This window comes from Periophthalmus magnuspinnatus, chromosome 10 (assembly GCF_009829125.3).
Source record: "Periophthalmus magnuspinnatus isolate fPerMag1 chromosome 10, fPerMag1.2.pri, whole genome shotgun sequence".
Classification (NCBI taxonomy): Eukaryota; Metazoa; Chordata; class Actinopteri; order Gobiiformes; family Gobiidae; genus Periophthalmus; species Periophthalmus magnuspinnatus.
The window spans coordinates 5811063-5826448 of record NC_047135.1 but is presented as its reverse complement, the minus strand read 5'-3'; the positions used below and the strand labels follow the sequence as shown (position 1 = coordinate 5826448).

At 40.6% G+C, this 15386-nt stretch overlaps 3 protein-coding genes and 1 pseudogene across 3 annotated transcripts in view; all 4 read left to right on the top strand.

Moving 5' to 3' along the window:
• Positions 1 to 15386, top strand: part of LOC117377535 (protocadherin alpha-8-like) — a 37827-nt gene that overhangs the window by 2862 nt on the left and 19579 nt on the right. The gene's annotated exons all lie outside the window — the stretch shown is intronic.
• LOC117377981 (cadherin-related tumor suppressor-like) lies at positions 1030 to 7209 on the top strand. Its single transcript, XM_033974520.1, has 2 exons — positions 1030 to 3408; positions 4765 to 7209. The coding sequence occupies exons 1-2, from the start codon at positions 1030 to 1032 to the stop codon at positions 7207 to 7209; spliced, it is 4824 nt and encodes a 1607-aa protein (XP_033830411.1).
• On the top strand, positions 8462 to 10926 carry LOC117377536 (protocadherin alpha-5-like; annotated as a pseudogene).
• On the top strand, positions 12177 to 14632 carry LOC117377979 (protocadherin alpha-2-like). Its single transcript, XM_033974519.2, has one exon. It carries the CDS (start codon positions 12248 to 12250, stop codon positions 14630 to 14632), a length of 2385 nt encoding a protein of 794 aa, XP_033830410.1. The 5' UTR covers positions 12177 to 12247.

Sequence of the window (15386 nt, the reverse complement as noted above, 5' to 3'; positions counted from 1 at the left end):
GACTTAATGTCTTTATCTAGTATATTTCATCCTTCTCCTATATAGATGCAATATTTTTTTCATCATGTTTAAAAATAATAATAATAAAATAAAATAAAACAAAATAATAATAATAATAATAATAATAATAATAATATGATGGTGGGAATGTATTCTGTTGTTTTACTCTTACTTTTGATAGACTTTCATATTACATATTTGTGGTCCATTCGCAAGGGAACAGAAATAGTACAACTGACCTCCCTTTATCCCTTCCCCTGGTGCCAATATTCTGTTCTTTGTTGTGGTCGGACGCTGTTGGTTGAAAATCCCAGAAAGATAGACTAAAACTGCCATCATTTTTTCACTGGTTTGAGCAAAATCCAAAGCATAGTTTGTGCTTGTATCTTTCCCTCTAAGGCAGACAGAAAACAAAAGTTGGTTATTGTGTTAAAATGCATGCACTGTATTTAAGTGTGCTCATTTGTTATGGTGCTGTCCAAGGTGATGAAATGTTCATGTTTTGGTGCATTTGATTTCACATTAACCCATGGGAAATGACAGTATGCCTACATGCCTTTGAGACCTAAAACATAAGTACTTTTTTCTTTGTGTTCATGAATATATTTATTATCCCATTGTCCTTCCTTTGCTATTTTCCAATGTGTCCTTTCCAAATGTATGTAATAAAATATCAAGGAACACTCCCACTCATTTTATACTCGGTGAAACATAGGCCTATCACACTATTTGGAACATACAGTTTTTTTTAACTGCTGATTTTGATGAACAGAAAAATGTGTTATGCATTAGTTAGAACACAAGATGTCGTTAGAGACCAGGACAAATAATATCAGTGACGTGTTAATATCCCCGCCCCCAGAGCCCATCCTTTTCATGAACGTCATAATCAGGTTCTTCTTTGTAAAAACAGCGTTCGGACGCCGTTGTGCAATTATCCGAGAAAGAGGGGGAACTAAGTGGACATATATTTTCTGAAAGGAATGATACACGACACAGAACTTGGATTATAACTTGACTTTTCCCACAATGGCGGATGTAGAACAATGGGCTCATCTATGGACGCTGTGCTTCACTCTGCTTTGTCTATGGAGCGGTTCTGCAGCACAGATATCTTATTCCATTTTAGAGGAGGCGGAGAAAGGGACCACGGTTGGAAACATCACTAAAGATTTAAAACTGAATTTACAGCAACTAGAAATAACGGGGCTTCGTATCACCTCTGCTCGTGATAAGGAGTATTTTGATATAAACAGGAAAAGTGGAATTCTTTTTGTCAACGAAAGAATAGACCGAGAAGAGCTTTGTCCCAATGCGGTAAAGTGCGTTTTGAATGTAGAAGCGATTGTAAATAATCCACATGGTTTACACAGGATTGAAGTTGTTATTCTTGATATAAATGATAATGTTCCCGTTTTCACTGAAGAAATATATACAATAGACTTGTACGAATCCTCGTATGTTGGAGAAAAGCATCCATTACCAGTGGCGCATGACGCAGATTTAGGTAGTAACTCAGTAAAAACATATAAATTAAGCCCAAACGAGTATTTCTCGTTGGATGTGCAGGATGCTGGTGACCAACGCGTCACCGCTGAGCTCGTGTTGCAGAAAACACTGGATCGAGAAAAACAGTCTGTAATTGATCTCACTTTGTCGGCTATAGATGGAGCAAAACCAGCTAAAACCGGAACATTAGACCTAAGGATTAATATCTTGGATGTGAATGATAATTCACCTGTGTTTAGTAAAAGCCTTTATAAAACCCAGGTTGTTGAAAATGCCGTTATGGGCACAACACTGTTAACTCTGACCGCTACAGATTTAGACGAAGGTGTTAATGCTCAGCTTGTGTACTCATTTGCAGACAGAGGACGCTTTAAATCTGATGAAAAGTTCACTATAAACACAAATACTGGTGAGATTACAGTCAAAGGTGATATTGATTATGAGGAGAACCAAGCGTATGAGATCCGTGTTCAGGTGCGAGACAAAGGCGTGCCTCCGCGTCTTGCCCATGGGAAAGTTTTAGTCGAGGTTATAGATGTAAATGACAATGCTCCAGAAATTTCAGTTACCTCAATGATGAGTCCTGTGAAGGAAGATGCTGAAATAGGCACGGCTGTTGCCATGATAACTATTACTGACAGAGATGGAGGAAAAAACGGACTGACTGATTGTAAAATAGTGGGAGCGGCTCCATTTAAACTAAACCGTAACTATAAGAACTATTATTCCTTGTTGGTGGATGGTCCTCTGGATAGAGAGGCTGTGTCTGAGTATAACATTTCAATTGTAGCCGCAGACGAAGGGACGCCATCACTGTCCAGTGCCAGTGTCATTCAGGTGAAAGTTGCGGATGTTAATGACAACCCGCCACGCTTTCAGGAACCTGTGATCAATATTTATGTGAAAGAGAACAGTCAGATAGGCTCTGTCATTTACACGCTCACGTCGTCAGATTTAGATTCAACTGACAACGCCAAAGTATCTTACAGTTTGTTAAATAGTGGTAAAAATAATGTTCCCGCATCATCAGTCATTAATATTAACTCAGACACAGGAGACATAGTGAGTCTCCAGACTTTTAACTTTGAGGAGCTGAAAACGTTTCAGTTTAAGGTCCAGGCCACAGACTCTGGTGTCCCTCCGCTCAGCAGCAACGTGACTGTGAACGTTTTTATTCTGGATGAAAATGACAATAGTCCCACGATCCTGGCGCCCTATTCTGAGCACGGCTCCGTTAACAGTGAGAGCATCCCCTATTCCGCTGAAGCGGGCTACTTTGTGGCAAAGATCAGGGCTGTAGACGCAGACTCTGGGTACAACGCGCTGCTTTCTTATCACCTGACTGAGCCCAAAGGGAACAACCTGTTCCGGATCGGGACCAGCACCGGAGAGATCCGCACCAAGAGGAGGATGAGTGACAATGACCTGAAAAGTCACCCCTTGGTGGTGCTGGTGTGTGATAACGGAGAGCCCTCCCTGTCCGCCACTGTGTCTATTGATGTAGTGGTGGTGGAGAGCACAGCGGACATTCAGACTCAGTTCAGACATGTGCCCATAAAGGAGGACAGCTTCTCGGATTTAAACCTGTACCTGCTCATCGCCATTGTGGCGGTGTCAGTCATCTTTCTGCTCAGCCTCATCACGTTAATAGCAGTGAGATGTCACAGGACAGAGAGCTCTTTCAGCAGGTACAGCGCCCCCATGATCACCACCCACCCTGACGGGAGCTGGTCCTACTCCAAATCCACTCAGCAGTATGACGTGTGCTTCAGCTCAGACACACTCAAGAGCGACGTAGTGGTTTTCCCCGCCCCGTTTCCTCCTGTAGATGCGGAACTGATCAGTATTAATGGAGGAGACACTTTCACCAGGACACAGACTTTACCCAGTACAGAGAAGGTATGAATCGCATTTCTATTGTTTTTTTTGTTTTTTTATTTGTCACTTTGTTAAAATATTCTTGAGCCAGTTGAGCTGAACAAATTCGTCGAAGTAGATACACAAACACAAGCTTAATAAAGGGGATAAACTTTGCTTCTGTTTTATAAACCGCTATTACAATTATTTATTATGATTATGATTATGATGATGGTGATGATGATGATCAGGATGCTGATGATGATGATGAGGATGATGATGATTATGATGATGATGATTATTATTTATTTATGTTTTACTTTGGATGCTTTTTTAATGTAAAGGCGCATAATGTAAATACGTTATTTAGCCATGTGCTGTCCAAGGTCCTGAAATACTTGATTTTGCAGGTATTTAATCACGATATTCTGATATATAGCAGACCTAATATTTTTACACAGAACAATAAAATAGATTTTCTCGCAAACAAAAATATTTTTCCTATTGTTTTTCCTTGGAGACTTAAAGCCCTTATATAATACATGTCATTCTACTCATAACTAGATGCATTCTTTCATTATAACGTGTAAAAAGAATTATGTTGGGAATGTGTTCTGTTGTTTCCCTCTTACTTTTGATACACTTTTAAATTAGATGATTGTGGTCCCTTCGCAAGGGAACAGAAATTGTGCAACTGACCGCCTTTTATCCCTTTCCCTGTTTCCAATTTTCTGTTCTTTGTTGTGGTCGGACGCTGTTGCTTGTCAATCCCCGAAAGATAATCAATTAAAACAGCCATTTGAACAAAAGGCAAAGCGTAGGTTGTGCTTTTATCTTTCCAACTAATGTAGGTAGAGAACATGAGCTGGTGGTGCTCTCCAAGGTGCTGAAATGTTCATCTTTTGGTGCATTTGATTTCTCATTAACCCATGGGAAATGAGCGTAGACCTACACATATTTGAGTTCTAAAAAAAAATAAATAAATAACACTTTTGTTTGTGTTTATGAATATACACTTTTCCCTTTGTCTTTCCTTTGGAATTTTCCCATGTGTCCTTTCCAAATTTATGTAAGAAAACCTCAAGCAACATCCCACTCATTTTCTTCACGGTAAAACATATTACACGGTTGCGAACATACTTTTTTTTTTTAAACTGATGATTTTGATGAACAGAAAAATTAGTTATCCATTAGTTAGAACACTAGATGTCGCTAGAGACCAGGACAAATTTTATCAGTGACGCGTTAATATCCCCGCCCCCAGAGCCCATCCTTTTCATGAACGTCATAATCAGGTTCTTCTTTGTGATAACAGAGTTCGGACACCGTTCTGCAAATACTGGAGAAACATGGGGAACTGAATGCGCGAATATTTTTTTCTGAAAGGAATGATACAAGACACAAAACTTGGATTATAACTTGACTTTTCCCACAATGGCGGATCTAGAACAATGGGCTCATCTATGGACGCTGTGCTTCACTCTGCTTTGTCTATGGAGCGGTTCTGCAGCACAGATATCTTATTCCATTTTAGAGGAGGCGGAGAAAGGGACCACGGTTGGAAATATCACGAAAGATTTAAAACTGAATTTACAGCAACTAGAAATAACGGGGCTTCGCATCACCTCTTCTCGTGATAAGGAGTATTTTGATATAAACAGGAAAAGTGGAATTCTTTTTGTCAACGAAAGAATAGACCGAGAAGAGCTTTGTCCCAATGCGGTAAAGTGCGTTTTGAATGTAGAAGCGATTGTAAATAATCCACATGGTTTACACAGGATTGAGATAGTTATTCTTGATATAAATGACAATGTTCCGAGTTTTATTAAAGAACTGTATACCATTGAAATGTTCGAATCCTCATATGCTGGCGAAAAGCGCCCTCTCCCCGCTGCTCGTGACGCAGATGAAGGCAGTAATTCAGTAAAGACATATAAATTAAGCCCAAACGAGTATTTCTCGTTGGATGTGCAGGATGCTGGTGACCAAAGCGTCACCGCTGAGCTCGTGTTGCAGAAAACACTGGATCGAGAAAAACAATCTGTTATTGACCTCACTTTGTCGGCTATAGATGGAGCAAAACCAGCTAAAACCGGAACTGTACATCTGAAGATTATTGTTTTAGATGTGAATGATAATACGCCTGAATTTAGTAAGAACCTTTACAAAACCCAGGTTATTGAAAATGCCGTTATGGGCACAACACTGTTAACTCTGACCGCTACAGATTTAGACGAAGGCGTCAATGCTCAGCTTGTGTACTCGTTTGTAGAAAGCGATCTTTTTAATCCCAACGAAAAGTTCACTATAAACACAAATACTGGTGAGATTACAGTCAAAGGTGATATTGATTATGAGGAGAACCAGGCGTATGAGATCCGTGTTCAGGTGCGAGACAAAGGCGTGCCTCCGCGTCTTGCCCATGGGAAAGTTTTAGTCGAGGTTATAGATGTAAATGACAACGCTCCAGAAATTTCAGTTACTTCAATGATGAGTCCTGTGAAGGAAGATGCTGAAATAGGCACGGCTGTTGCCATGATAACTATTACTGACAGAGATGGAGGAAAAAACGGACTGACTGATTGTAAAATAGTGGGAGCTGCTCCATTTAAACTAAACCGTAACTATAAAAACTATTATTCCTTGTTGGTGGATGGTCCTCTGGATAGAGAGGCTGTGTCTGAGTATAACATTTCAATTGTAGCCGCAGACGAAGGGACGCCATCACTGTCCAGTGCCAGTGTCATTCAGGTGAAAGTTGCGGATGTTAATGACAACCCGCCACGCTTTCAGGAACCTGTGATCAATATTTATGTGAAAGAGAACAGTCAGATAGGCTCTGTCATTTACACGCTCACGTCGTCAGATTTAGATTCAACTGACAACGCCAAAGTATCTTACAGTTTGTTAAATAGTGGTAAAAATAATGTTCCCGCATCATCAGTCATTAATATTAACTCAGACACAGGGGACATAGTGAGTCTTCAGTCTTTTAACTTTGAGGAGCTGAAAACGTTTCAGTTTAAGGTCCAGGCCACAGACTCTGGTGTCCCTCCACTCAACAGCAACGTGACTGTGAACGTTTTTATTCTGGATGAAAATGACAATAGCCCCACGATCCTGGCGCCCTATTCTGAGCACGGCTCCGTTAACAGTGAGAGCATCCCCTATTCCGCTGAAGCGGGCTACTTTGTGGCAAAGATCAGGGCTGTAGACGCAGACTCTGGGTACAACGCGCTGCTTTCTTATCACCTGACTGAGCCCAAAGGGAATAACCTGTTCCGGATCGGGACCAGCACCGGAGAGATCCGCACCAAGAGGAGGATGAGTGACAATGACCTGAAAAGTCACCCCTTGGTGGTGCTGGTGTGTGATAACGGAGAGCCCTCCCTGTCCGCCACTGTGTCTATTGATGTAGTGGTGGTGGAGAGCACAGCGGACATTCAGACTCAGTTCAGACATGTGCCCATAAAGGAGGACAGCTTCTCAGATTTAAACCTGTACCTGCTCATCGCCATTGTGGCGGTGTCAGTCATCTTTCTGCTCAGCCTCATCACGTTAATAGCAGTGAGATGTCACAGGACAGAGAGCTCTTTCAGCAGGTACAGCGCCCCCATGATCACCACCCACCCTGACGGGAGCTGGTCCTACTCCAAATCCACTCAGCAGTATGACGTGTGCTTCAGCTCAGACACACTCAAGAGCGACGTAGTGGTTTTCCCCGCCCCGTTTCCTCCTGTAGATGCGGAACTGATCAGTATTAATGGAGGAGACACTTTCACCAGGACACAGACTTTACCCAGTACAGAGAAGGTATGGATCGCATTTCTCTTGGTATTTTAAAATTTGTCCGTTTTTTAAAGTAATATTGACGCAGCTGCGCTGAAAAAAAAAAAAAAAAAAGACGTAGTAGTTACACGAACAAAACCCCAATAAAAAGTATAACTTGTACTTATATTTGTTTTTACTGTTAATACAAAGTTTATGTGGTGTGGTTGCTGTGGTAATATAAATGCACATACCATAAATGTGTTCTTTGGTTTGTGCTGTCCAAGGTGCTGAAATACTTTATTTTATAGGTATTTGTTCATGATATTCAGATAGATGGCAGAGCTACTCTTTTTAGATATAGTTCATGATTAGATTTTTTCTCGAGTAGAAATAGTTTCCCTTCTTTTTCTACTTCTAGACTTAATATCCTTATATAGTATATATCATCCTTCTCATATATAGATGCAATAATTTTGCATAATGTGTAAAAAAAAAAAAAAAAAAAAAAAAAAAATCATAATAATAATAAGATACGATGTTGGGAATGAATTCTGTTGTTTCCCTCTTACTTTTGACATACTTTCAAATGAGATATTTGTGATTGAGTTGCAAGGGAATCATAAAAGTACAATTGACCGCCTTAAACCCCTTCCCCTGGTGCCAATTTTCTGTTCTTTGTTGTGGTTGTGTTTTTTTTTTTTTGTTTTTTTTTTCACTGGTTTGAACAAAATGCAAAGCTTAGATTGTGCTTGTGTCTTCCCCACTAATGTAGGTAGAAAACATGAGCTGGTTGTTCTGTTAAAATTCATGCACTGTATTTAAGTGGGCTCGTTTGTTATGGTGCTGTCCAAGTTGCTGAAATGTTCCTGTTTTGATGCATTTGGTTTCTCATTAACCCATGGAAAATGAACGTAGGCCGACACATCTTTGAGACCTAAAAAATAAACACTTTTCGTTGTGTTTATGAATATATATTTTTTCTCTTTGTCCTTCCTTTGGGATTTTCCCTTGTGTCCTTTCCAAATGTAAGAAATAAAACCTCAAGCAACATTCCCACTTATTTTCTTCGCAGTAAAACATATTACACGATTTCGAACATATTTTATTTTTTTTAAACTGATGTTTTTGAGTAACAGTAAAATGCGTTATAAATTAGTTACAACACAAGATGTCACTAGAGACCAGGACAAATATAATCAGTGACGTGTTAATATCCCCGCCCCCAAAGTCCAGCCTTTTCTTAAACGTCATAATCAGGTTCTTCTTTGTGAAAACAGAGTACAGACGCCGTTGTGCATGTATCTGAAAAAGATGAGGAACTAAGTGGATCTATATTTTCTGAAAGGAATGATACAGGACACAGAACTTGGATTATAACTTCGCTTTTCCCACAATGGCGGATCTAGAACAATGGACTCATCTATGGACGCTGTGCTTCACTCTGCTTTGTCTATGGAGCGGTTCTGCAGCACAGATATCTTATTCCATTTTAGAGGAGGCGGAGAAAGGGACCATGGTTGGAAATATCACTAAAGATTTAAAACTGAATTTACAGCAACTAGAAATAACGGGGCTTCGCATCACCTCTGCTCGTGATAAGGAGTATTTTGATATAAACAGGAAAAGTGGAATTATTTTTGTCAACGAAAGAATAGACCGAGAAGAGCTTTGTCCCAATGCGGTAAAGTGCGTTTTGAATGTAGAAGCGATTGTAAATAATCCACATGGTTTACACAGGATTGAGATAGTTATTCTTGATATTAAATGACAATCTTCCCCAGTTTCAGTAAAGAAGTCTGTATACAGTAGAACATGGCATGAAGTCCTCGTACATTTGGCTGAAAAATACCCTCTTCCCCGCTGCTCGCGACGCCGATGTAGGAAGTAATTCAGTAAAGACGTATAAATTAAGCCCAAACGAGTATTTCTCGTTGGATGTGCAGGATGCTGGTGACCAAAGAGTAACAGCTGAGCTCGTGTTGCAGAAAACACTAGATCGAGAAAAACAGTCAGTAATTGATCTCACGTTGTCGGCTATAGATGGAGCAAAACCAGCTAAAACCGGGACAGTACAATTAAGGGTCAATGTGCTAGATGTGAATGATAATTCACCTGTATTTAGTAAAAGCCTTTATAAAACCCAGGTTGTTGAAAATGCTGTTATGGGCACAACACTGTTAACTCTGACCGCTACAGATTTAGACGAAGGCCTTAATGCTCAGCTTGTGTACTCGTTTGCAGAGAGCGAGCTATTGAACTCTGATGAAAAGTTCACTATAAACACAGACACTGGTGAGATTACAGTCAAAGGTGATATTGATTATGAGGAGAACCAGGCGTATGAGATCCGTGTTCAGGTGCGAGACAAAGGCGTGCCTCCGCGTCTTGCCCATGGGAAAGTTTTAGTCGAGGTTATAGATGTAAATGACAACGCTCCAGAAATTTCAGTTACTTCAATGATGAGTCCTGTGAAGGAAGATGCTGAAATAGGCACGGCTGTTGCCATGATAACTATTACTGACAGAGATGGAGGAAAAAACGGACTGACTGATTGTAAAATAGTGGGAGCTGCTCCATTTAAACTAAACCGTAACTATAAAAACTATTATTCCTTGTTGGTGGATGGTCCTCTGGATAGAGAGGCTGTGTCTGAGTATAACATTTCAATTGTAGCCGCAGACGAAGGGACGCCATCACTGTCCAGTGCCAGTGTCATTCAGGTGAAAGTTGCGGATGTTAATGACAACCCGCCACGCTTTCAGGAACCTGTGATCAATATTTATGTGAAAGAGAACAGTCAGATAGGCTCTGTCATTTACACGCTCACGTCGTCAGATTTAGATTCAACTGACAACGCCAAAGTATCTTACAGTTTGTTAAATAGTGGTAAAAATAATGTTCCCGCATCATCAGTCATTAATATTAACTCAGACACAGGAGACATAGTGAGTCTCCAGACTTTTAACTTTGAGGAGCTGAAAACGTTTCAGTTTAAGGTCCAGGCCACAGACTCTGGTGTCCCTCCGCTCAGCAGCAACGTGACTGTGAACGTTTTTATTCTGGATGAAAATGACAATAGTCCCCACGATCCTGGCGCCCTATTCTGAGCACGGCTCCGTTAACAGTGAGAGCATCCCCTATTCCGCTGAAGCGGGCTACTTTGTGGCAAAGATCAGGGCTGTAGACGCAGACTCTGGCTACAACGCGCTGCTTTCTTATCACCTGACTGAGCCCAAAGGGAACAACCTGTTCCGGATCGGGACCAGCACCGGAGAGATCCGCACCAAGAGGAGGATGAGTGACAATGACCTGAAAAGTCACCCCTTGGTGGTGCTGGTGTGTGATAACGGAGAGCCCTCCCTGTCCGCCACTGTGTCTATTGATGTAGTGGTGGTGGAGAGCACAGCGGACATTCAGACTCAGTTCAGACATGTGCCCATAAAGGAGGACAGCTTCTCGGATTTAAACCTGTACCTGCTCATCGCCATTGTGGCGGTGTCAGTCATCTTTCTGCTCAGCCTCATCACGTTAATAGCAGTGAGATGTCACAGGACAGAGAGCTCTTTCAGCAGGTACAGCGCCCCCATGATCACCACCCACCCTGACGGGAGCTGGTCCTACTCCAAATCCACTCAGCAGTATGACGTGTGCTTCAGCTCAGACACACTCAAGAGCGACGTAGTGGTTTTCCCCGCCCCATTTCCTCCTGTAGATGCGGAACTGATCAGTATTAATGGAGGAGACACTTTCACCAGGACACAGACTTTACCCAGTACAGAGAAGGTATGAATCGCTTCTCTAATTATATTTTAAACTGTGTCGGGTTTTAGATTATTATTAAAACAGTTCGGATGAAAATAAAAATAAAAAAAAAAGAAAAAGAAAAAGAAAAACACGTTCAAGTAGTCACATATACAAAAGCCTAAGAGATGAGATATGTGCTGCTTAAATTTCATTGGATGATTTTACAATGATTCATGAATTGTTTGCCTTGTCAGTTTGAATGCATTACATATAATTCCGTTTTTTCGTTCCAGATGTGCTGTCTGGGGTGCTGAAATGTTTATTTTTATAGTTTGTATTTAACCTGATTTATTGATTCATTGATTATTATTTTTTTTCCTACGATCCTCAGAAATATAACAATGTACTATTTAGACACAAAATTGAAAAAAAAAAAAAAAAAAAAAAAAAAAAGTTACTTTTTTTTGTCTTCTTATGCACTTCCTCCCGATGCAATGGCAAAATGTAAATCATGCTACTCCAGATGAATTCATATATCATAATGTGTAAATCACTGAGTTGATACCCTTCTGCTGATCGTTTTAATGAACACACTTTTCTGACGGTGTTATTTAACAATCCAAGAAAGATGATCAATAAAACTGGTCTTTTTTTTTTTTTTTCACTAGCATGAACCTAAATGCAAAAGTCTTTAATGAGCTTGTCTTTTGCACTAAAGCAGCTCACAACCAACTGACAAAAATTTTTTATTTTGAGATAAAACAGGTGCATTACATACAAACGTGCTCTCTCGTCGTGTGCTGTCCAAAGTGCTGAAATGTTTGTGCTTTGGTTCGTTTGATTGTTCCTTTCCTCTGGACAATAACAATAAGGTAATAAAGTCCCCATGTCTTTTAGGCGTAAGATGCAAAAAAAATGTTTTACCTGTCTGTAAAGACATTTAATTAGTTATTTATTTATTTTTTTTATTCTTCTGCGTGGACTTCCATCGCAATGTCCTCTGTCCAAAAGTATGTGAAACACCACAGCTTACTTATTTCCTTAGGGGTAAAACTTAACACACTATTTCGAAAATTCAGTGACAACACTGATGATTTTAATGAACATTCAGATTAGTTATACGCTCCTTAAAACACAAGATGTCGCTAGAGACCAGGACAAATATAATATCAGTGACGTGTTAATATCCCCGCCCCGAGAGTCCAGCCTTTTCTTAAACGTCATAATCAGGTTCTTCTTTATGAAAACAGAGTACGGATGCCGTTGTGCATGTATCTGAAAAAGATAAGGAACTAAGTGGACATATATTTTCTGAAAGGAATGATACAGGACACAGAACTTGGATTATAACTTGACTTTTCTCACAATGGCGGATCTAGAACAATGGGCTCATCTATGGACACTGTGCTTCACTCTGCTTTGTCTATGGAGCGGTTCTGCAGCACAGATATCTTATTCCATTTTAGAGGAGGCGGAGAAAGGGACCACGGTTGGAAATATCACGAAAGATTTAAAACTGAATTTACAGCAACTAGAAATAACGGGGCTTCGCATCACCTCTGCTCGTGATAAGGAGTATTTTGGTATAAACAGGAAAAGTGGAATTCTTTTTGTCAACGAAAGAATAGACCGAGAAGAGCTTTGTCCCAATGCGGTAAAGTGCGTTTTGAATGTAGAAGCGATTGTAAATAATCCACATGGTTTACACAGGATTGAGATAGTTATTCTTGACATTAACGACCATGTTCCCAAATTTACGCAAGACATATATACAATAAACATGTCAGAGTTGTCATATGTGGGCGAAAAGCATCCTTTACCAGCTGCTCATGACGCAGATGAAGGTACCAATTCAGTAAAGACGTATAAATTAAGCCCAAACGAGTATTTCTCGTTGGATGTGCAGGATGCTGGTGACCAAAGCGTCAACGCTGAGCTCGTGTTGCAGAAAACACTGGATCGAGAAAAACAGTCTGTAATTGACCTCACTTTGTCGGCTATAGATGGAGCAAAACCAGCTAAAACCGGAACAGTCCAGCTGACGGTAAATGTCTTGGATGTGAATGATAATTCACCTGTGTTTAGTAAAAGCCTTTATAAAACCCAGGTTGTTGAAAATGCCGTTATGGGCACATCACTGTTAACTCTGACCGCTAAAGATTTAGACGAAGGCCTTAATGCTCAGCTTGCGTACTCATTTGTAGAGAGTGAGCGATTGAGCCCTGGTGATAAATTCATAATAAATCCAAATACTGGTGAGATTACAGTCAAAGGTGATATTGATTATGAGGAGAACCAAGCGTATGAGATCCGTGTTCAGGTGCGAGACAAAGGCGTGCCTCCGCGTCTTGCTCATGGGAAAGTTTTAGTCGAGGTTATAGATGTAAATGACAACGCTCCAGAAATTTCAGTTACTTCAATGATGAGTCCTGTGAAGGAAGATGCTGAAATAGGCACGGCTGTTGCCATGATAACTATTACTGACAGAGATGGAGGAAAAAATGGACTGACTGATTGTAAAATAGTGGGAGCTGCTCCATTTAAACTAAACCGTAACTATAAAAACTATTATTCCTTGTTGGTGGATGGTCCTCTGGATAGAGAGGCTGTGTCTGAGTATAACATTTCAATTGTAGCCGCAGACGAAGGGACGCCATCACTGTCCAGTGCCAGTGTCATTCAGGTGAAAGTTGCGGATGTTAATGACAACCCGCCACGCTTTCAGGAACCTGTGATCAATATTTATGTGAAAGAGAACAGTCAGATAGGCTCTTTCATTTACACGCTCACGTCGTCAGATTTAGATTCAACTGACAACGCCAAAGTATCTTACAGTTTGTTAAATAGTGGTAAAAATAATGTCCCCGCATCATCAGTCATAAATATTAACTCAGACACAGGAGACATAGTGAGTCTCCAGACTTTTAACTTTGAGGAGCTGAAAACGTTTCAGTTTAAGGTCCAGGCCACAGACTCTGGTGTCCCTCCGCTCAGCAGCAACGTGACTGTGAACGTTTTTATTCTGGATGAAAATGACAATAGCCCCACGATCCTGGCGCCCTATTCTGAGCACGGCTCTGTTAACAGTGAGAGCATCCCCTATTCCGCTGAAGCGGGCTACTTTGTGGCAAAGATCAGGGCTGTAGACGCAGACTCTGGGTACAACGCGCTGCTTTCTTATCACCTGACTGAGCCCAAAGGGAACAACCTGTTCCGGATCGGGACCAGCACCGGAGAGATCCGCACCAAGAGGAGGATGAGTGACAATGACCTGAAAAGTCACCCCTTGGTGGTGCTGGTGTGTGATAACGGAGAGCCCTCCCTGTCCGCCACTGTGTCTATTGATGTAGTGGTGGTGGAGAGCACAGCGGACATTCAGACTCAGTTCAGACATGTGCCCATAAAGGAGGACAGCTTCTCGGATTTAAACCTGTACCTGCTCATCGCCATTGTGGCGGTGTCAGTCATCTTTCTGCTCAGCCTCATCACGTTAATAGCAGTGAGATGTCACAGGACAGAGAGCTCTTTCAGCAGGTACAGCGCCCCCATGATCACCACCCACCCTGACGGGAGCTGGTCCTATTCCAAATCCACTCAGCAGTATGACGTGTGCTTCAGCTCAGACACACTCAAGAGCGACGTAGTGGTTTTCCCCGCCCCGTTTCCTCCTGTAGATGCGGAACTGATCAGTATTAATGGAGGAGACACTTTCACCAGGACACAGACTTTACCCAGTACAGAGAAGGTATGAATCGTTTGTCTATTAATATTTAAAACTTTGTTTGTTTCAATCCAACTGGTTTAATAACAATCTAAAAACCCGACAAACAAAAACATTTTTAAGTAATAACATGAACAAAAGTGTAATACAAGGAATTTATTGTGTTTATATTTCATAAGCTGATATCATTATGGTTTGTGAATTTGTTGCTTTGTCGATGTAGATGCATTTTAGATAAATACGTTTCTCCGTTCCGTTCTGTTCATGGTGCGTAAATGTTAACGTCGTTGTTTTTCCACAATCTTCAGACCTATAAAAATAGGTTTTTACTTTTTTTTTTTTTTTTTTTTTTTTGACAGGAGAGAACAAGCTTTTACTCTCAAACAAAAATATTATTCCTATTTTCTCTCCGTGGAGGTTTCCACTGTTCGGATGTTGTTGTTTGACAATCCAAGAAAGGTGATAAAGTAAAACTGTCCTAATTTTTCACTGGCATGAGACGAAATGCTAAACTTCTATTGTGATTGTCTTTTGCACTGAGGTAGATGGCATCATCATGGTGTTACTTCCTATTAAAATAAGTTCAGTATTTATAAATGTGCGGCTTCTTTGTGTGCTGTCCAAGGTGCTGAAATGTTTGTGTTTTGGTCCATTCGATTTTTCATTGTATCTGGACAATAACAATACCTTAACAATGAGTCTATGTCCTTTAGATCTAAAATGCAAACACTTTATACCTATGTGTATAGATTTTTTTATTTTTTATTTTTTATTCCACCGGGGC